The 22,782-nt window shown below is 46.0% G+C and overlaps 1 protein-coding gene across 2 annotated transcripts; it reads left to right on the top strand.

Moving 5' to 3' along the window:
* Window positions 1–2,724: 2,724 nt before the first annotated feature.
* On the top strand, window positions 2,725–5,094 carry ADM (adrenomedullin). 2 transcript variants are annotated; one of them, XM_079102797.1, is made up of 4 exons: window positions 2,725–2,878; window positions 3,305–3,420; window positions 3,675–3,824; window positions 4,038–5,094. In XM_079102797.1, the coding sequence occupies exons 2-4, from the start codon at window positions 3,323–3,325 to the stop codon at window positions 4,351–4,353; spliced, it is 564 nt and encodes a 187-aa protein (XP_078958923.1). In that variant the 5' UTR covers window positions 2,725–2,878; window positions 3,305–3,322; the 3' UTR covers window positions 4,354–5,094. The 2 variants fall into 2 exon arrangements, with proteins under 2 accessions (XP_078958923.1, XP_078958922.1); XM_079102796.1 differs by having other exon boundaries at window positions 2,726–2,878; window positions 4,035–5,094.
* The last annotated feature ends 17,688 nt before the right edge of the window (window positions 5,095–22,782 follow it).

Here is a 22,782-nt window from a genome sequence, read left to right as displayed (position 1 = left end):
ATTTATGTTATTAGGGCCCCCCCCCCCCTTTAACAATGATTAAGTAAGGCAACTAGATATCACAGGGCCTGGGGAGGGGATAGATGTCCAGATTTGGCAAATTCATTATCTTTTTTGGACTTAAGCCCCTTGATGCTTTGGGGGACAATCTGACCCCTGCTGCCCACCCATGCACAATCCAGGACTTTACTTAAAGAGTTGACTCTTTTCTTAAGCGACAGACCTTCTAAGTGCCAGAAAGGCAAACAGCACCCAGGCTGATAAGACCGTGCCAAGGCTCTCAGGTGGGAATTCCTTGTATAGAGGCGACGCTGCTGGCTTAGGCACTGTAGATTGGTGGACCCAAGCCACTGAGTCTGTTTCCACCCAAGTTTATTTTTCTTCTTGAAGCTGTCTGCAGCTCAAAAGACGTTTGAGCTGACAGCACGTTCCAAGATCATAGCTGCCAAGCTAGAGCTCAGTTTCCCTCAAAGAATCACCAGCTTTCCTGAAGGACACAGCAAAGAGGAGGTTCTCAGAGTTCCCTGCAGACCGAACCTCTCAAGGTTGGTGGGGACTGGAAGGAACGAGTCCAGATCACGGGACCTTCCCTGGATGTGGGCCAACGCCCAGTTGTCCTTGACCTCCTGGACAGTTCCAGGCGCAGGCTGGGGGGAAATGAAAGTAAAACCTGATCTGGCACTGACCCAGCTGGAAGCTGGCGACAGGTAGGTAGCATCCTCTGAGAGACTGACAGCCCATCCTAGACAGGATCTGTGTGAAGAGGATCCTGGGTACGAAGTGAAAGGAAGAGACAGAAAATGGGAGCAACAAAAACAATAGACTGGGGAGGCTCTTGGAAACAGCAAGCTCACAGAAATACCTGCTGTTTGAGGTGCAGACAGACCAGCTGCTTGACCCGCTGCTGCTGTGACTGTCCTGCAGCCAGTCAGGCAACCTGAAATGGGCCAATTCGCGGCGCTTTACCCACCCCTTCAACCCTGGGCTCCCCCACTTTCTTACAGAACCAGAGCCTGGAATCTGTCCCCGACCCTCAGTTGAAACTCACGTCTACTTAAGTGTCTCCCTCTGGCAAGAGCCCTTAGAATAACCTTGTCGGGGCTATTTCTTCCCTGGTGCAATGTCCACGGTTCAGTCCCGAGAGTGAAAAGGAGGCTGAGCCAGCAGTGCTCATCCCAGGAACATTGTGAGCAAGGTCCGAGGGGACCCAGCGGGGCTGGCTCTCAGATTGATTATGGCAGGGCAGATAGAAATCTTGGAGATCTTCTGGGAACACATTTTAGATGGGGACGCTAAAGAAAGAATGTGACTTGCCTATGTCCGAATTGTCAGAGAGCAAGGATAAGAAGCTGGTCTAATCAGTGGTCTCACACCCTGGGCCTCAGTTAGGTTGCTGAGCTTCAGGACACTTGATTGGGGTTGTGGGTGATAGCGACCACCAGCGACTCATATGCAAGAAGTAGGGAGCCCCGCGGGGCTGAGCCTTTCCTCCCCAGCTTGGCCCCCAGAAAGTAAGCAAGAAAGTGAAGTGGAGAAGCTGTGAGCCAACAGCACAAACGGGTGACAAACGTGTTTGAACTGATTCATCATGAACAGGCACATATCCTCGGGCGGGGGCTGGGACTCTCTTCTCCCCCTTGAAGAGATGGTGACCCCAGCCTAGAAGAATCCACGCCGCCGCGCCCCAAAGCACCGTGCTTGCTTGCCGGATCGAGTTAGGACTCTATTGCTTCTTATCTTTAGTGTCGCTTTAACCAATATACTTCCCCTCTCTGAACTTCAATTTTATACTTGGTGAAATGGGAAAAGTAATGTTGCCTTCCTTCCCTAACTCAAGTGTAAAGATCAAAGGAAATCGGGATGTGGCATTGCTTTGTAAACTGCAAAGCGATTAACATACGTGAAGCGTTAGTGTGCTCCCTGGCAGTCAATCCTCACGTTTACAATGGGTGGATAAAGGCGGCCAGGCAAACTCTCAGGTTATAACCTTATAAGGCATAATTGGATTACAAGGGTGGGGGGGATAAAACGGTATCTTTCTTCCTAATTTTCCAAATATTCCTGTATTTCCAAATAGGCACGTACATTCTGAAACTTCAGTTAACTAACCCCTCCAAATCCCAATTCTCAATTCAACCGTTTAGTTTTGCCCTTATTGTGAAATCTTACTAGCCCATCCAGAAACCTCCGGGCCTCACCCGCTCTCGGGGTGGGGTGGGGTAGGGGGGTGGGGAGAAGGCTGGTAGTTCCACTCCTCTCTCTAGGGTTCGTACCCTGCTTCTGCGGTTCCGCAGGAGTCTGGGGTCGAGTCTAGGTCAGGCGCTGAGCCGGCAGGGGGCGCGGTCCACTTGAAGCCACAGCTCCCCACGTCCCGGGCTCGGGCCAGGCTCACGGTCCTCCGGCTCTGGCTCTAGCAACTCGATGCCAGAAGGCCCCTCACTGGGTTGTACAGGTCCTGGGATAAGGACCCCCAAAGATTTTCCTAGTCATCCTTCGCCCCTCCTTACCATTTGTACCCATGCCAGAGAATTACGATTGTGGAAATTTCTCCACCAATCTCCTGTAGTCCATCTGTGAGCCCTCTGGGCACAAGAGACCCCCTAACCCCACGCTCACGTGAAAGCATTGCGCTCCGAGAGCGCGCGAGAGAGGAAAGGGAGGGCGCGAGGGCAGTACAGGCCCCGCCCCCCTGAGCTCTTATAAAGCGCAAGAACCAGAGCTGGCCACTCAGTGGTTTCTTGGTGACACTAGGCAGAACAGCTTCAGCCTTACCACTTCTGGCTTCTCATCGCAGTCTCGGATTTTGGTGTTTTGCCACTGTCAAAGGGACGTCTCGAACCTTTTTCTCCAAGTACTTGGCAGATCACCGCTTCAGCAGGTAGGTGCTGCAGGCACAGCGAGTTAAAGGTGGGCATTTGTCAAAACCCGAAACTGGGAGCGCTGGATGAAAAAATAACCCACTTTGGGGGATTATCTCCGGGGTAAACCTCGCATCCCCGAACCCCGCTCATGCATAAAGATGGAGTTGCAGAGACCTAGTCTCCTGTTTCATAAAGCAAGTTCCAAGCATTGAGCAGAGAACCTCTGGGAGACTGGAGCTGTGCAGCTGCTTCCCCTGCGGGGCCGGTCACCGGTTGGTGCAAACGCCTCTGGCGCCTCTCTGCGCGCTGGGGAGATAAGCGTCAAAGCCAAGCAGAGCTAGGGGGTGAGACCGCTGGCTCCCGGGCCCCAGCCCGCCGGCTGTGCCCTGCCTGAGCCGCACAGCAGGCCGGGGTACTCAAGCTCGTCCTTTCTACTTTTCCAGGTTCTGTGCATTGCCAGAATGAAACTGTTTTCCGTCGCTCTGATGTTCCTGGGCTCACTCGCCTTCCTAGGCGCTGACACTGCTCGGCTCGACGTGGCGTCGGAGTTCAGAAAGAAGTGAGTCCTGGCAGCGTCTTGCCCAGTCCTGATACCTGGCAGATCAGGGGAAACTGATCGTTGGTCTCCAGGGGTTAGAATTGAGTGGGAGAGCTGAGGATGTAGTCCGGGGTAGAAAGCTTGCTTAGCATTTGTGAGGCCCCGGGTTGGATCCCCAGCACCGTAAATAATTTAAAAATAAGAGTGAATGAGAACGGGAACGGGCGGGGAAGTCGTCTGAACTCACTCGAATTGGCTCTGCTTGTGTTTAATAGATGGAATAAGTGGGCTGTAAGTCGTGGAAAGAGAGAACTGCAAGTGTCCAGCAGCTACCCCACCGGGCTTGCTGACATGAAGGCGGAGACTGCCCAGACTCTTATTCGGCCCCAGGACGTGAAGGGCGCTTCTCACAGCCCTCAGATCAGGTAACTATGCCCGGTGGAGGGAGGGGGTGTGCGGAAGGTGTTATCCCTTTCCTCTGCCCTGGTTATGGGCATCGCCGCGACTGGATTTGTAGCTCGGATCTCAGGAGCAGTTTCCAACACCCTCGGGTCCTAGAATGACTCTCGTTCCTGATGACTGGGGCCAAAACTCTGCTTTTTGGGGTCTCAAGTAGCCTTCTTTCTCCTTCCCAGCAGTCCGGACGCCGTCCGCATCCGAGTCAAGCGCTACCGCCAGAGTATGAATAACTTCCAGGGCCTCCGGAGCTTTGGCTGTCGTTTCGGGACGTGCACGGTTCAGAAGCTGGCACACCAGATCTACCAGTTCACAGACAAGGACAAGGACGGTGTCGCCCCCAGGAGCAAGATCAGCCCCCAAGGCTATGGCCGACGGCGCCGTCGTTCCTTGCCGGAGACTAGCCAGAGCCGGACTCTGGTGTCTTCAGAGCCACAGGCTCGCGCGGCTGCGGGCTCCCGGGTGCACCAAGTGCTCTCCACCCTCCTTAGGATTTAGGCACCCGTGACAGCATCGAACAGTCGCACAAGCTGGCGCCTCCCGGAGCAGGGGACTTCGGGGGACCAGGCTAAGGCAGTCTTGCAGATACCTGGAGTCCAGAAGGCACTGTTCGGCCGCAAGCCCTGGCATTGCGGAGCCCCCTCTCCTTCAGTGCTGAGCGCTTTCTTCACCCCTAAGAGGCTTGGGTGCCCAGGGAGGGCAGAGGAATCTGAGGGAGTGCCAGGCTCATGGAGAGGAGAAACTAAAAATTAAATGCTGAGACCCTTGGGGCAGGGGTCTGAGCCACTGCTTTGCCCGCTCACAAACTTATTTCTCAAGGGGTGTCACCCTACGGGGCGCAAGCCTCAATATTACTTGAACTTTACAAACCTAGAGAGGAAAAGTGCAATGCGTATTGTACAAACAGAGGTAACTATCAATATTTAAGTTTGTTGCTGTCAAGATTTTTTTGTAACTTCAAATATATAGAGATATTTTTGTACGTTATATATTGTATTAAGGGCATTTTAAAGCAACTATATTATCCCTTCCCCCTATTTTAAGACGTGAATGTCTCAGCAAGGTGTAACATTGGTTTCGTGGAATGTGTGTGTGTGTGTGCGCGCGCGCGCGTGCGTGTGTAAAATAGAGTGCCTGGTTACTGCCTGTGGAAGAAGGAAACATTGTGTCTCTGTATAACCTATTTACATAAAATGGGTGATGTGCGAACAGCAAACCAATAAACTGTCTCAATGCTGATTCATTCTCAGTTCACGCATCTAGGCAGGGAGGGTCCTGCTCACGATCGCTTGGAAACTTGGGGTCTAGCCGCTGGTCTTGGAGAGGAGGGATGGAGGGGCGGTCTGAGCTGACCCCTCAGAGCTCTGACCCAACAGTTTAGTTGTCACGAGCTCGGTTCTCCATGTGGGGCGCGCAGAGCGCGTGTCTTGGGTGCGAATCAGTTTCGCTGAGACGCCCGAGGTCACCGCCTCGCGTGGCGGCCAGGAGGGGCGGGGTAGGATGAGCCTTAGTGGAGAGGCGAGCCTGGACTCCCCGTCTTGCGCAACCGTGGCCCAGTTTTATGGTATTGTTCCACCGACACTGAGCGAAAGTGTTCTTGAGACAGTTGGGTGGTCTTCGAGGTGTAGTGGAGAGTTTACTCTGGCAGTTGCGGGTGTCAAAATTAGAAACTATCCCAGCAGAATATTCGTGTATCTCGGGAACTACCATCGTAGTCCTCTTTCCGCCGGAGCTCCCAGCAAGCTGGTGGGCCCATAAGCGAGGCTGTGGCGCCCCCTGCCGACCGTCTCGGATTGGCCCCAAGAGCCATGAGGCAGTACGTGCGGTTTAATAAGTTCTCCTACGTGGGAGTCAGCACACAGCCTTAATGAAAGAGGAAAGAAGAAAAAAAAAAAGTTTGCAAATGCCAACCAGCCCCCTCCCCCCGCGACCTGCACGGCGGCTTGCTGTTCTGGGACAGTGACTCAGCGCCCACACGCTGCGCAGCGTGCAGCTGCTGGCCGCAGGCGGGCGGGACGGACGTGCCGCCGGAACCGTGCGCCTCGGACGGCCAGAGACCTTCATTGTTCCGCCTCCCCTTGCAGCTCTCCTCTTCCTTCCTCCTCCCGAAGACTTTTTCATTTTTTCTCCCACTTCTCTCTGGCCTTCCTTTCTCTCCTTCCTTCCTTCCTGCTTCTTTCTTTATGACTTATCATCTTAGAAGTTTACCCCCAGTTCCGTTGATAGGTGCTAGACATTGAGTGACTAGAAGCACAGTATCAGTGAACGAACAGGAGGGGAAGGTAGGGGGAGGCAGTCGATGGAAGAGGCATACCTGATTTTGATTTTCTTGGTCCGTTTGTCCCAGTCAATATCCTGAAGACCCCAGATGGAGACCAGTTCTCTGTCTTTTCTACAAAGTTTCCTTTCCACTTCAGAGCATGACAAAAATATCAGTGCTTCTTTGAGATCTCAGAAATCTACCTAATGCAGAAAGTCTGAAGGTGGTTTGGAGGATGGAAATGTTTTCCAAAGTGGCTTACCTCCCTCTGGGGCTTTTGCCTCAATTGCACATTACAGGCCCCCTCTGAGAATGGTTCTTCCTTGCGGAAGCAGTATGTATATGCACAGGAAGACGTAGACTGGTTTGAGTGACAACCTGATTCTGAAGCAGTTTCTTTTTCTTTTTTTCTTTTTTTGACTGGAGATTGAACCCAGGGGTGCTGTGCCACTGAGCTACACCCCCAGCCGTTTTTTATTTTGAAATGGGGTCCTACTAAGTTACTGAGGTTGGCTTTGAACTTGTGTCCCTCCTCAGGCTCCAAATTACTGGAATTCCAGACTTGCTGGGGTTACACTGCAACTGGCAGCAGTTTCAGTTTAGGAGAAAGAAGACCTTTGAACATGAAATTTTCATAGGAGACCTCAGTTTGGGGCCTCTGACTATTGACAAGTGTCAGGCTTATACAGTAATCTGTTTGATCCTAACAATTTCGTGAGGTTCAACAGAATTTAGGGGTTTACCAATGCAGCAATAGGTTATCATGTCCTTAAGGACTCCTTAATAAATATTCACTTGGAAGGAACTCTGTGCCAGGCACTGGAAAGGTACAGGATGTATGAATGAAGGAGTGACTAAAAACTCCAGTCAAGGAATTTCTGTGCCAGGAGTGGATTTGGGGAGGTCTGAAGGGGCTACAGAAACTACACAGAACTGTGAACACTTCAGCCTCACAGACAGAGGCTGAAGATTAAACACTTACCCTCTTCCTTGAGCCAGGGTTTGTCCCATCCCCACAGAGCCCTCCAGCCAAACCTCACCCTGGCAGAGCTTCAACCACCAGACCAAGCTGCCAAAGGCAGGTTGGGCACTAGCTTGGGGCTGTTGTAAGCAGGGAACAGGCATCTAGCCTTTCCTGAGGAGTCTTATGACTTCAGGGAATCTGAGGCAAGTGCAGCTGAAATGGTGCAGCTCTGAGAGGGGAGAGGCAGCTGCTCAGCTGGAGTCCTTCCCACTGCAGTCCTGTGACTGCAGACATTTCTGAGAAGACAGAGACCCTCCTATGAACAGTCTGGTACATGGTTAGGATTAGCTGAAGGTCACCATCAAATCCCAGGCTTCTCTGTAAGCTATTTGGCAGGGCTTCTGGGGTTTTGTTTGTTTGTTTGTTTGTTGTTGTTTTGCTTTGTCTTTTCTTAAGGTGCTGAAGCTTATCAGGATAGGGTCTCTTGATGCCAAGAACACATCATTTATCAACAGCGATGAGTCATTTGTGAGCTGATTCGACCTGTTCACAGCTGAGAAGTAGTCCCAGTTTTTATCGGCAGCTACTGTTGCTGGCTGTGGGATGGTATTATCCATTTGTAATCAGTCAATAGTACCAGGCAGTTTCTTGAAGAGCCAACACGTTGGTTGAGCAGCTAAGGGTGGAGGAGAGTGAGAGAGGGGAATGGAAACCGATTCTTTTTTTAGCATGCACTTGGTGTCAGATATTCTAACCACTTTATATACCTTATCTTATTTAGTTCTCACAGCAGCCCTGTGAAGTAGGTGTTACTATCTCTGTTTGTAGATAAGGAAACTGAACCTCAGAGACATAAAGTAACTTAGCCAAGGTCACACAGTGACTAATAAGTGGTGGAACCTGGATGTGCACCCAGGTGCTATGGGTTATTTTGATGCTCTGAAGCCATAAGGAGTAACATGGAAAACTTTTAATATTTAGGTTCTCAAGCCAGATGTCCCTGAGAGTCCTCTACTACAGGGATGGCTTGGGTAGGTGATTACACCTGTGGTTCTGAAGGGTTTACAAGAGGATTGGTAGGACTGGGAGGGAGAGCTGCTTCAATAGTAAACTCATTGCATACAGAATAAATAAATGAAGTGAGTTTTAAATTCTTGGTCCTGGTTTGAAGCAGGGATTATAAATCAGGAATAGCCCCCCCCCTCTACTCCCCCCTCCCGAGCTAAGCCACTGACCTCTTTGGTTTGTATTGCCAAATATAGTTAGAACATACACTGAAGCCCTCAAGAGCTGGCTTTTGAGGGGAAGGCCTTCTGAGCTATTCTGGGCCAAACACTGTCCCACCACACTGTAGGTCTTAAGTCGCTGGAAGAACACCTGTGTCTACAAAGCTGCAAATAGAATTTCCACCCTTGAGGTGGGACCTTTTGTCTTGGCAACTGCTGCTCAAGGCAACTTTTCAGAGGATGTTCTGAGCTGACTCTGAGAGAGTTATGAGTACTGCCCTTCCTTTCCCCAGCCAAGGAGAGAGCCTTGTTATCCTGAGTCCCACAGAGGTTTCTGCCAAAGCTGAGTTGGAGGCTTGGTCTTCATTTGCATGGGAAGAAGGGTGAGGCTAGATAGCTATCTGGTGGTCCCACTGGTCTTGTTCCAGAGCTATTTTGGAACATTCTGGAAAAAACAATAAAATGACTGTGGCCACACAGGCAGCTGATTTTAGTAGGTTATTGTACATTTCTCTAACAGCAGGAAAGTAATTCTGAGTAGGAAGATGAGTTTTTTTAAATAATGTTTTGCTTGTTACACAATATTTATTAAGTGCAGCAACAACATTCACCTTTAATACCACTCCCAGAGATAACCACTATTAATATTTTAATATAGACCCCTTAGAGATTTTAATACATTATCTATAACCTTTAAAAATGGAACCTGGAGCCAGGCATGGTGGTACACAACAGTAATCCCAGCTACTTAGGAGGCAGGAGATCACAAGTAGAGGACAGCCTGGACAATTTAGCAAGACGGTTCTCAAAATTAAAAAAACAAAAAGGGCTGGGATGTAGCTAGGTGATAGAGTGACCCTGGGGTCTATTTCCAGTACTGGAAGAAAGAAAAGAAAAAAAAAAAAAAAAAAAAAAGGAACTCAGGTGGGGAGAGCTGAATTAAACACACTTCTGTTTAAAGCAAATTATTATCAGTCTATGAAAGTCTTCTGTTTTAATAATTTTTATTTTTTATTTTTCCCCCTTTAATTCTCATTCTTCTTGTCTTCTTCATAAGAATCCTCACTAATTTTTTGATAGCTATGCTAATTATATGAATGTAATTTTGTAAGACTTGTACTGTTTCACATACAATCTATTGTGTTTCCATTTTGTTGTTTTCTAATAGTCTCTCTCTCACACACACACATTCTACCACATGTTACTCTTCTTGTCTTTAAATGAGGGCTACTTGGGTTGCCTGCAACATCCCTCTACTACAAATAATGCGTAGATGAATGTCCGGTTTTGTGACCTCTATGGATCTGAATTAAAAGTTTTTGAGGAAATGTATCACGAACTTTCATCATTTGTTCAAAAGCTTTCTATATACGGATGCTGTCAAATTGTGTAAGTTTTTTGGGATGCCTGTGTCAGTTTGTATTCCCAGCAGTATGCATGAGCGTTCCCATCTCTTCATATCCTTGCCAACATGGCAGGTGTGAAGGTTAATTTTATGTGTCAACTTGACTGGATTTAAAGATACCTAGATAACTGGTAAAACATTATTTCTGGGCGTGTCTGTGAGGGTGTTTGCAGAGGAGATTAACATTTGAATCAGCTACTAAAGAAGATCTGCCCTTACCAGGCTTCATCCAATCTATTGAGAGCTGGAATGAAACAAAAGAGATGGAAGAAAGGCCAATTCCCTCTCTCTCCTTAACTTGGAACATTCATCTTCTTCTGCCTATAGACATTGGATCTTGGACCTTCAGACTCTAGGACTTCCACTCACAGCACTTCGCTCCACCCTGTCAGACTGGGAGTTACACCCTCAGCTCTCCTGGATCTCAGGCCTTTGGACTCAGACTGAATCATGCTTCTGGCTTTCCTGGTCTTCCAGCTTGTAGACAGTGTATCTTGGGACTTCTCAGCCTCCTCGATTGTGTGAGGCAATTCCCATGCTCTATTACCTGTCTCTGCACAGCCCTGATAAATTCAGTGTGGGTCCTCTTTTTCTGATGTTTACCACCTTGATGGGTGTAAAAGTAATATTATTCCGGGTTGAGAATGAAGTTCAGTGATGAATACTTGCTTAGCGTATGTAAGCTTCTGGGTTTGATTCCCAGCACTGTCTTAAATAAATAAAGCAATAAGGTTATTGTTTGAATTCCTGTGACTGACTACTAGTGAATTTTGACTTATCTTCATTTATTTATTGGTGATGTGAACTTTCACTAATGGACCACACAATTAAAAATAAGTGGGATCTACGTCGTGTATAACTAATTAGAACAAATTTTTTAAAAGTAAATGGGATCATGTTTGTCTATTACCTGCTTTTTCCTACTCATTCATATAGCTTTGACATCTTTCTTTTTTTTTGGAATTGAACTCATGGGCACTGACCACTAAGCCACATCCCCAGCCCTATTTTTTATTTTATTTAGAGACAGGTCTCACTGAATTGCCTAGGGCCTTGCTAAATTGCTGAGGCTGGCTATAAACTCAAGATCCTCCTGCCTCAGCCTCCCTAGAGCCACTGGATTACAAGTATGCACCACCACGCCCAGCACTTTGACATCTTTCAATGTCAAAAATCACATCCTGAGTTACTTCTTAAGTTTCATGGGGAGACAAGGGAGTGGAAAGAAAGACTATTTCCCCAGGTTCCATTTGAACCTCTCCAGTCTTTTTGTTTGTTGGGTCTCCATGTCAAAAAAGAGTCCATCTGCCTATAAATCAGTAATATAAATTCTTGAACAACAAATCTCTTTCTGGGCCTTTTATTCTCTTTCATTGCTCAGTTTGTATTTTTATGCACTAGTTTAACAATTTAAAAGATTATTATGAAACTTTTCAAACTTATGTAAAAGTTAGAGATGATAATATGAGTCTCCATATACTCTATTAAAATCCAACAATTATCATGATTTTATAACTCATGCCTATCTCTTTTTCTTTTCTATTTTTTCTGTTTTATTCCAGACTGTCTTTCCTTTCTTTTTTTCTGTTTCCCTCCTTCCTTCCCTCCCTCCCTCCCTCCCTCCCTTCCCTCCATCCCTCCCTCCCTCCCTCCTTTCTTTCTTTCTTTCTTTCTTTCTTTCTTTCTTTCTTTCTTTCTTTCTTTCTTTCTTTCTTTCTTTCTTTCTTTCTTTCTCAGGGTACTCTACTACTGAGCTACACCCCCATCCCTTTCTATTTTTTATTTTGAGACAGGGTCTTGCTGAGTTGTCAAGACTGACTTTGAACTTGTAATCCTCCTGCCTCAGCCTCTGGAGTAGCTAGGATCACAGGCATGCACCCCTGTGCCTGGCATCTTTTCTTTTCTCCAGACATTTTATCAATTTATCCCCACATATTTTAGTATGCATCTGTTAAGAAAAAGAACAACAAAAACAACAAAGTTCTCTTGCATAACCAGAGTACACATGTCACGGTTAGCATTTACTAGCAATTCTGTGGTATCAGCTCATACCCAGTCCACAATCAAATTGACATGATTGTCTCAAAAACTGTCCTTTAACAGTGGTTTGTTCAAAACAGGTCCCAAATAAAATTGTCATATCTCTAACATTCCTCTTGTTCTCATGATATTGACTTGTTGAAAAAAAAACAACATTTAATAATTGTGATTCAGAACTTTCCTCATGGAGACAGATTTGATTATGTCCTCGCTCTGCCTGTGAGACCTTCCAGGACTTCTCTCTGGTTGGGACTTGCGGGGCAAGTTGGAGAAGTGGTTGGTGTTGCACTATTTCTTATGTGGGAAGAGAATCTTAAAATGTTAATCTTCCTGCTTTTCTTTGCTACACATTTTCCACTTGACCTTTCCCCTAGTAAGTCAGAGGCATTGCCTTGAGGAGAATTAGGATTGGTACAACCGGATGCAAACAGAAAGAAACAGTCAGAATAAAACAGTCAGTGTTCAGTTTTCTGACTTTTAAAATAGCCTCTTGAAGCCCACATCAAAAACAATAGTTTTGAAAGCCAAAGCCTTTTATTTGCAGAGAAGCAGGTTTTGTTGAGAGAAGGAAAAGCTCTTGAGAATCAAAAGGGAAGGCCAAAAAGCACCAGGGATTGGGTTCTGCCCCTATCAGAAAGAGGTTAGAGGGAAAGAGGCTAGAGGGAGCCCAGAGTAGGACTTCTCACCCAGTCCTCTGGGGATCTAAGAGGTGGCAGGAGGCCGGGGAGGGTGGTGGGGGGGGTAAGTCCCACAGAGAGGGGCGGCCATTGATGGCGGGTCAATTCAGCAACATGTGGGTTCAGTTAAATGCCTGGAACTCATCTTGGACCATGTGAGTGAGTTCCGCTGTGGTCTGAGCCATGTTTAACTGTTCTTGCTACCACTGCTGGGGCCCGTAGATCATACTCTAGCGCAAGTGATATTCACCTGTGCCTGGAGTCACTGCTGAGCTCCATCCAGAGCATCACGGGGCAGGGAACCACCCCAACTTCTTAGACCAAAGGGCAGAGCTTGTAACATAAAAGGACTGGTATTGCCACAGGTAAAATAATCAACTCTGTCTTAGTTGAGACTAGACTTGGAGAGGCACGCTCCAATAACTTTGCATGTCACTTATGACTTGGGCCTCCCAGCCTTGTGTTGCTCCTTTGTTCCAGCCTGGTTGGTAACCTGTCCTCTCAATTTGATGGACACCAGTTAGAGCAGTGATCCTTAATCCCTTTCATCAATTAAAATTGTGGGGGAACTTTGAAAAAAATGCTGATATGAGCTCCATTTCAAACCAATTGAACTAGATTCCCTGTGGGTGGGGCATAATAATACCATATGTGATCATGTGTAAATTTTACCTTTGTGAGGCCACTCAACTTTAGCCCACACATTGCCATTCTTTATTGTTACTGTGTGTTTGTTTCCGTGATCCTGCAGGTAGAACCCAGGGCCTCCTGCATGCTATGGAGGCACTCTGTCACTGAGTCACATCCCCAGGCCATACATTGCCGTTTTACATTTTAAAAAGTGCACGCCAGTGGTCATAAGAAACAAAGAATAAGAACTGATATGTTTATTTTGCTTTAGAGTTAATGTTGCGTTTAGTAAAACAGACAGAAATAGAAGGGTTAACTGTAGCCAGGGGGGCAGGTGTTCAAAGACAAGACCAGCTACAGGTGATGGGAAGAAGGCCAGTCGAGGGTGAGGTAACAGAGAACAGGTTGACGGGCTGGAGGGTGCTGGCATCCAGGAGGAACAGCAGGACGTGACAGGGCACCAAGAATGGCAGAGAAGCTGGACATGGTGCTATACGCTACTCAGGGTACTGAGGCAAGAGGATTATAAGTTTGAAGACAGCCTAGGCGATATAGTGAGACCCCATTTGTGGGGGGGGGGGGGAGAATGTAGAGAGCAGGGAAGTGTGCATTCTAGGAGCAAATCATAGGTAGCTCCGAAGCAGCCCAGCTTTGGGATGCAGAGAGAGGACTAGAGTTGCTTATTATGGACTGAATTGAGCACCCCCCATTTGTATGTTGAACTCCCAACCCCTAGTACTTCAGAATGTGACTCCCTTGAAAGGGAAAACTAAAATAAAATAAACTCATCAAGAAGACCATGTGAGAACACATAGAAAAGGTGACCATCTGCAAGCCAGGGAGAGAGGCCTCAAACAAACCAAACTTCCTAACACCCTGATTTTGGACTTCCAGCCTCCAGAACTGTAAGACAATAAATTTCTAATGATTAAGCTACCAGTGCCATTCTATTTGGTTGGGATGGTCCTAACAAACTAATACACATCTGTGAAGGGATTGGTGAGAACCTGGTGGGGCTGCAGTCCTAGGGACATGATATCATGGCTGGGTCTCAGCACCAGTCACACAATAGGGTTAGGGACTTGGGGTCACTTGATTCAGGACAAACAGGATTTTATTCATTCATTCATTTAGTTGGTCAGTCACACTATTTTCGTTGACTATCTATTCTGTGTTGGACCCTGTTTCAGGCACTGGAGTGCTGCTATTTGCTAGCCCAAATAGGCATGAGGTTGGTGTGGATTAGGAGGGTTTTGGTAGATGGGGGTGTTTCAACACTGATAAAATTCACGTGGAGGTGATGCTCCTGAAGTCACCCTGACCAGGTACATAGTTACTTGCAGAGTGATTCAAGTGACTTCAAACGCAAAGAGGGGAACTGTGGAACCAGGCAGGTTATTTATAACTAACCCAGATATATGACTTTTCTCTTTGAGGGTAAGTAAAATTTCAGTGTACACAATTTTCACTGGCACCTAAGTTAACAAACTTAGATGTTTCTCTGGAATGTTCCCAGCTCATGTTCTTTAGTTTAATACGTAACATTCCAACTTTATCTTAACTTTATTAGTTTTTCCTAAAACGTCAATGTTTCTTTCCCAAACCATGTTTCAATGGAAAACTCAAGTGTTTCCATGCAATAACCCCATCATCTATGCCACTGTAAATGACAATCAGATCAACTTCTCTAATTCATACCACATCTGTTCTCCTAGCCCTATATGAACTTTAACATAAAAAAAACAAAACTCCCAATTTTTTTTTTCCAAAATAAGCATCTGTCCCAAATTCCCCCCCCACCAAATGTTTATTAAATGAAAGACAAATTGTCAACACCAAATCAGCCAACTTTTATTAAAAGCTGGAAAGTCTTTCAAAAGCTTTCAGAGTACACGGCCCTGCTCAACATGTCCAGCGGACAGTGGGAAATAGTTGCATCTATATGATCCCTCCTGATCTTTTTGGAAATTCTGCTAAGTGGGGACTGCTTGGACACAGGCAACCCTTTCCACTTTATCACTAGGGAGGACTCTTCCCTCACCTCCTTCTCTGAAACATTAAAGTGATGTGAGGGCCCAAGATATCCCAACTGATTAATACTCTGGTCTCAGTTCATTTGGCAGGCAGTAGGGTGGGGTTAGTAAAGGACACAAGTTAGACAACCCTGTGTTTGCATATGGACTCTCCTTCCTCCTGTAATTGTGGGCAAATCTCTTTAACTTCAGTCTCAGTTTCATTATCAAGGAAAAGGGAATAATAATATTCACCTTAAAGACTTGTAGTGAGGATGAATGATACTTCGGAGTGATACACTTCCTGGTTGGCAGTGTAGTGATTGCTCATTAAAGGGCCCCTCTTTTTAATAGTAACAATAAGAATGTCCCCATTTAAAAGACAAAACAAAGCACCATTCTTTCTCTAGGCCAGAACACAAAGCTGAGGTAGTATCATTTCGCCTTAGCCAAATCACTTATAGAACAAGGACATGCAGTCAATGATCTCTAAGATCCCTTGCCTCCTACTCTAACATTCTAAGATCTTACATTCATGGTGAGAGGAACATCAAAGAACAGAGGAAATTCAACCATCTTTTCTGAATAGTTCCTCTATCAAGCTGTGCTTCACCAGAACTTCCAGCCCGGAAGCTTACAGGATCAAGTCCATTCAAGAGAGCAAGGCTTGGAAAAGAAAGCCTGGTGGAGAATACCCGCAAACATGCTGCAAAAAACATTCTTTCTTCGTGGTAATAGAATGAGAGCAAAGGGACATTTGACCTTTCCAAGATGTTTTTTAATGCAAAATACAAGGTATGCACATAATCTTGTTTTCTGAGGGATCCTTTAAAAAATCTGGCATATTAATGACTCCACTTAAAATACTGAGGATGGGAGCCAGAAGGGAACTTTTTCTTTCTGAACGATGACTGAGAAGGGAATTCTAATGAATACTTTGGCACACATATTTCATTTTCTGGCTGCTTCAGGACCCAAGAGCCAGTAGGTCATAATTAAAGCCAATAATGGCAACTCCAGACAGTCAATCCAAATATTTTCCTGGTGCTGTCAATTCTCTGCATTAAATGATTTAACATCATATTTGGGGAGTGCAGAACATACACACAGAGGGAGAATTAAATGTTGATATGAATTCTGGAACATTTGCGGCAAGTTGCCCCAAAATATATTGTTTATTACATTCAAAGGAATTGCAGAATGTTTTTCTTAGCAGATAATTTTAAATGGCTCTTTCTATGCAGAGAACTGTAAAGTTTGTCCTTCATTTGTCAGAATAGAATCATATTTTCTGCAGGAAAGGGGAAAAAAAAAAAAGGCATGTGTTTGGGGCTGAAGCCCCATGTTGTGTAAATAAATGAACTTTCACTTCCAGCACACCTTTCAGGAATGTTCTCACTGATCACCAGCAGCTGAGGTACCATGGATTCAGTTATGTAACTTACAAAAGGCGAAAACCTTTTTTTTGTCAACTCGACTTCCAAAAGGAAAATCCACAAACACATCTGTTTGAAAGATCTGTGTAGGATCTTAGGAACAAGGTCTTCAATTTTCTCTCCCCACCCCAGCCCTCAACAAATTTTGGACCTTTAAAAATAATAACTCAAAATCCTCCATTCCCTCTAAATTCCTGCATCCCTACCTTTAAAAATAAGAATTATGTTGGGTGTGATGGCACCCACCAGTAAGACCAGCTACTCAGGAGGCTGAGGCAGGAAGATCACAAGCTTAAGGTCAGTCTCGGCAACTCAACAAGAACCTATCTAAAAAAATAAGAAATAAAAGGGCGGGGGATGTTGCTCAATAGTAGAGTGCCCCTGGATTCAATTTCTGGTAGAGAGAGAGAGAGAGAGAGAGAGAGAGAGAGAGAGAGAGAGAATGAAGAATGAATTACTTCCTGGATGGAAATGAAGTGACTCAATCTAGAGTGTGTCTGAGAGTTCAAAGCACAATTTTGGGATGAAATGAATTGACTAGGCACTTTTTTTCCTCCTTCTTCAGAATCAGGGATTGAACCCAGGGGCACTCTATCATGGAGCTATGTCTCCAGCCCTTTTTTTATTTCTTATTTTTTAGACAGGTGTTCTCTCAGTAAGTTGCCCAGGCTGGCATACTTGAGATCAAACTTGTAATCTTCCTACTTCAGACTCCTGAGTAGCTGGGATTATAGGCATGTACCACTATGTCTAGCGACCAGTCACTTCTTAAAGACAAACCGAATTTGCCCAGCAAAGCAATTCAGTAAAAGCTTGGGTTCTGAACTCCAGGTCTGTGCTGTGGCAATGGAAACCTTCCAGCCACAGCCTGAAGTTGAGAGCCAAGTTCAACACTAAGGCAAGGAAGACATTTGAGACCAAACCAGACAGTGATCTTGGCACTGCCTACTCTCCAGCCCAGAGCTACAGCAGCTGTGGGGTGGTGATGTAGTTTTCAGAGGCACTTAAATCACTAGGTGCACCAGAAACAGATTTTATTAACTCTTCTTCTTTTCCCCATCTTTCTTAGCCCCCATATTTCTGCCATGGGTTGTGTTGTAATAGATGGTAAATACGCTGTGAGATGGATGCTCAGTTCTTAGGCATACTTCTACTTAATCATATTCAAGTTTCTTTGAGGGCCTCTCCATCACAATCAAGCATCACCTTGAAATTGGGCACCTCTGTGATCTGGCCACTCTGCTGCAGTCACTTTCCTACCTGGCCAGCAGAACCAGGCAAGCCACTGATTTGGGGGCAGGGCATTTTTGAGATTCTCTTGTTAAAAAGTATGGAGCTCACCTGAGGAGATTCTATACTCTGCATTAAAAATGGCAGGGCACCCATTTCTAGGCCAGCTGACTCAGAAATGAGGCCCTTATTTCCTGATACTTTTTCATTCCAGTCCAAAGGGTAAAAAATATAAAACTCTGCTGCCACCTGCTGTTTCCTTTGGAATAAATTCTTGAAATGTTTTTAGGATTATTGTGTATTGGTTGATCTTAGCCAAGTGCCCTGAAGAATTTGGGGGGATTTGGGAATATATGTTTATATCGTGCTGTATCAGCTGTCTGCCATTTCCTGAGGTAAACTGTTAGTCCACATGGTGGTTGCTCTCTTTCAGACCAGTAAGTCCCACCTGCCCCATCCATTGGAATAAGCTGACTAGAACTCAGAAGAGGGGAAAAGCAGACTCCCTGACTCCAAACCTTCGGCAGAGGGGTGGTGGTACATGTATGGCTTTGGCCAATGAGATCTCTGAGCAAGGCCCAGGGACCTGAAGGTTTGAATGTCTTTTCCTCGAGGGTCAATGATGTCAAGAGAGCCATAACCGCAGGCAAATTCCCCAAGCACAGATTGTTCCCTGAAGGGTGTGTCAGTGGGTGGTGTTCCTTGGCCAACCCGCCCCCGCTATTTGTTCTTCTCTGTAAAATTGGCTCTAAACCTTCGCATGAGGTTCTCTTTGTGGTGTTTCCAAATGTTTTATCTTTGTCTTCCTTGGGGAAACTGAGGCAGTTGAAGGAAGAGGAGTTCCCAGGAAAGGGAAGACTTGCTCAAATTAAATCACTCTCAAGTGGGAATACCTGACCTCAGGTTAGATGACAAGAGGGAGGACTTGGTGGCTCCCTGAAGCCCAGGTAAAGAGCAGGAGAGTTAGCAGTCATATGCTGAGATGGACCTGATAAGGTTTCTTAGTCATCTGATTGGGGAGCCCTGAGGACAGAGATCGCCTTGTCTTACTATATTAGTAACTTGTTGCTGCTCCAACAATTTCAGAAAGTGGGATTTTCCTCTTTGCCTTCTTCGGGAAGATCCATCTGTATGCAAATGAGTTCCTTTCCATTGTTGTCATTGTTGTACTGAGGAATTCTTTCGACCGTGATCTTTTTATTGGCAGAGATTAATGAGCCTCTTAAGTGTGTTTTCATATCATTCTGAGTGCTTTTTTTTTTCAAGAAACGTAAGATCTGGGACTTTTTAGATAGACGCGGAATGAAGTGTTAAGGAAATGACCCTTGATCTTTTCTGCTATCAAGGAGAAAGGCATTTGAGAGATACTGATAAGCACTGAAGGTATGTGATGACTTATTACTCAGTGTCTGGCACTACAGCTGGCACAGGGAACGCATATTGAATGAATGATCGAGCTTATCACACATCGTTCTCCATGGAAGATCTGTGAGACCTGTTGAAGAAGGATGGGGGTAGAAAGGAGCCAAGAAAGAGTTTAGAATTAATCAGGTGGAAAGTGTGAAGATGGAATGAGCCATGAGAGCTGGAACGCCATGGAAGGCCCAAAGGAATCCTGGGTATGCTTCAAAATTCAAAATGCACGTGTGTTACTTACAAAGTAAATATGACTCTTGAAAAATAGTTAAGCAAGAAAGTTACAATGTACAAAATCCCTCCCTTCCATGTCTCATTCCTTCAGCCTCACCATTGTTAACATATTACACAAGCTTGACCATGTTTATGCTTCAAGTATTTTCTTGTTTATCTCCCCTGTTCTCCCTTAGAATTTTGCAGAGGCATTGGGAAAGATCTACCCTGTCTCAGCGGAGTGAAGAAGAGTTTCGGAAAAGGGCTTGTAGAACACTACAGAAATATCAGTATCTCCCTGGGGGACTGATGTAATAGAGGCAATGGGAAGTGTAGTGAGAGACCCCAAACAGGAAGGAAAACTCAGCGACACAGGGTTGGGCTAGTGGTTTCACTTTCCCTCCCCGTCCTGACAAATCCTCAGGCTTTGATGCTTATATCCACCCCCACTCCTCCCACCACCTCCCAGTCCCCACCAGGAAGGGAAGCAGCTTCTCAAGAGAATGATGGAGTTGATTTTTACCTGAGCTCTTGGTGTGAGTAGCATGGGAGCCCCCATTCCTTGTATGTCAATTCCTTGCTCCTCCTAGAAACCCAGTCCCAGCTCAAAAAATCAGAGCTAGGAGCCTCAATTTGCTTCTGCTTTCTGGGGTGGGGACGAGAGTAGGGACAGTAATTGCTGACTGGAAGGTAGGATAGGTGACTGGTAAACTCTGTCTTTTACAAGGCTACCACAGCTCTAGCCCAAGGGTATGCATTACATTCGTTCCCTGGTGCCTAGATGGACAAGATCATCACTACTTCAGCAGCCCTGGCTTCTGATGAACACACTCTTGCTGGATGGTGTCAAGGCAGGGTCTTTTCTTGAGTGTTATAGATACCAGTTCTTACCCCTCCTGTTGTGCCCAGTAACTAGGATGCTGTCAAGAAAATATAGCAGGGCTTCTATGAGCTCAAAAAGAGCATTTCAAAAACATCGCATTAGCCTTTTGTCCCTTCAGTCTGTTTTTCCTAGAACAAATGTAATCTTAGTCGCTACAATTTCTGTTTAAAATAGCTCTTCTGGTGAGTCACCTAAAGCTAAGCTGCAGATATGGTATTGTTTCAGCCACGGCAGGCTTGAAATGTGAGCCAAATCCTCGTAACTACTCACTGGGGGGAGTTGGTGTGCTCTCACATGTGTTTTGAGGATGATCCTAAATTGTCCAGAGAGAAAGAAATGCCTCAGAGGAGTCTGTCAGCACAGTGCATATCAGAACACGCTGCAAGGGTGGCAGAGACCAAAGGAGTGGTTTGGGCAGGCTCTGATGTGCCTCACGACCCGACACGTGGATGTTCTGCCCATCATTCATCATCTCCCCCAACCTGGGCACACATGAGTGGACAGAAACTCAGAGCAATCTCCAGGAGGCCATGCAGAAGGGTCAAAGGACCTTGCAGATGCTCTGAGGAAGAAATTAAAACTTTAAACAGAACATTGTGCCATGACTTGAAAGGTCATTATCTACTTCACACTTACCTCAGACTCTAAATATTGTCAGAAAATGGACAAGTTTGCCAGAACCATGAACAGTGAAATTGCTCAAAATAGATCCCAGAAATCTTCATGGCCAGTGTGGCTGTGGCAGGCCTTGACACTCAAAATCTGATGCTGCCTTGTGAAAGACCTCAATAGGAACAAGAAACAGCAGCTGCTTATAGCAAAGATTTTATGCAGTGACCCTCGAAAATTACAAAAGACTTTCACCTCATGTGAGTCAACCTTGTCTCTCCCTCTTCCACCAAGTGGAAGTGGGCTGGGGAGTCTCATGCTCCTTAATTGAAGTCCTCTTTGGGAGACCAGCTGCACTCTGGATTCTCTATACTCTGCCCTTGGGCTGGGGATATAGCTCAGTTGGTAGAGTGCTTGCCTGTCAAGCACAAGGCCCTGGGTTCAATCCCCAGCACCACAAAAAAAAAAAGACTACTCTGCCCTTACCCCTCCCATGGTATAGCCTGGTGCCCAGTTAGCACAGAGCAGCAGCTATCAGTTTTACTCTCCTGCTAACCCCACCCTCTGTTGGCAAAAGGCAGGTCACCTCCTGCCAGGCAACTGCTGGGTGAAAGTCCAGAGCAGCTCTCCCAAATAAACAAGTCCAACAAATGCAGTTCCCAGCAGTGGATAGGGCTGTGCTCCAGAAGTCTATTTGCAAATCTGTCCTTTGGAACCTGGAAGACATTCCCCAGGAGGTGCAATGTTATGCATTGTGGCAAGGTTCCCAGGCTAGCCCACACCACTGACTGAATCCAGAATGGACTTGGAAAGTAGTGCTCTAGAACTCACCATCATGGGCGATGCATTTAAGTCTCTTCTCTTAAGTTTACAGATATTTGCTGAGCTAGACATGGGACCAGGGGATATGCACACTCAATACTGCCGCAGCTTTGTGGGGTGGTTGGTTTAGTGGTTTCTGGCACCAACACAGTGGCTAAGATCTCAGCCCTATGAAATCCTTGTTTCCCTTTCCTACTTCATGCTTTAGGTTGAAGGTGAAGGGATAACTACTCTGGCTTTTCTATGGTTTGATTCCTTAAGATATCCTGATGGGGGTGCAGACTGAGAATGCGGTCTCTATCACTGCACAGCTGCATAGCCTCTCTGAGCTTGATGTCTTCTCTGCACAACTGGGATAATATACACTTAAGAGAGACTTTCATTTGCCCCCCAGCACCTGTTCTCCTGTTGTTTACTACTGGGACTTTTGTTAGGGTGTCCTCTTCTCCCCACAATAGACCATTCCACTTCTGAGGGCTTGGGCTTCAAAGATTCCATTTCCAAATCAATATTGTAGATCCACTCATGGGTCCTGTCTAATTCAGGCCAAGGAGCTTGTAGAAGTTTTCTGGTTGTTTTTGGGGGTGGGAGGAAGGTCTTGTTTCTTCTGGCTGGAAGTCAGGTGCTGTGGTTGGGCCTGCCTGTGATTCAAGCTACCTGGGAAGCTGAGGTAGGAGGATTGCAAGTTCAAGGTCTGCCTTGGTAACTTAGCAAGACCCTGTCTCAAAATAAAAATTTAAAAATAGCTGGGGGTGTAGCTCAGTGGTAGAGCACCCTTGGGTTCAATCCTCAGGACTAAAATTATATACAAAAAAGGATATATGTGGTTCTAATAACAAAGAAAAGTCACTCAGACTAAAATAAGGGCCAGTCCTATGGATGCACTCACTGTGCATGGCAGGGTGGAGAGAAGGAAGACGGAGGATTCCTTGACAAAGTTGTTGAACTCTGAAATCTACCCATCCCAAAGTCTGTTCTACTTATTTTATTTCATGTGTATAAACCAATAATCCTCTTCACTGTTTATGTCATTTTGAGTTGAGCTTTTTGCTACTTGTAATGGATGACATTCCCCCTCCCCCCGCCCCCCATGGTGCTGGGGAT

Source organism: Sciurus vulgaris (assembly GCF_902686455.1).
Source record: "Sciurus vulgaris genome assembly, chromosome: 11".
In the NCBI taxonomy this organism is placed as follows: Eukaryota; Metazoa; Chordata; class Mammalia; order Rodentia; family Sciuridae; genus Sciurus; species Sciurus vulgaris.
The sequence above is the reverse complement of the archived record's forward strand: the minus strand, read 5'-3'. Positions and strand labels throughout refer to the sequence as shown.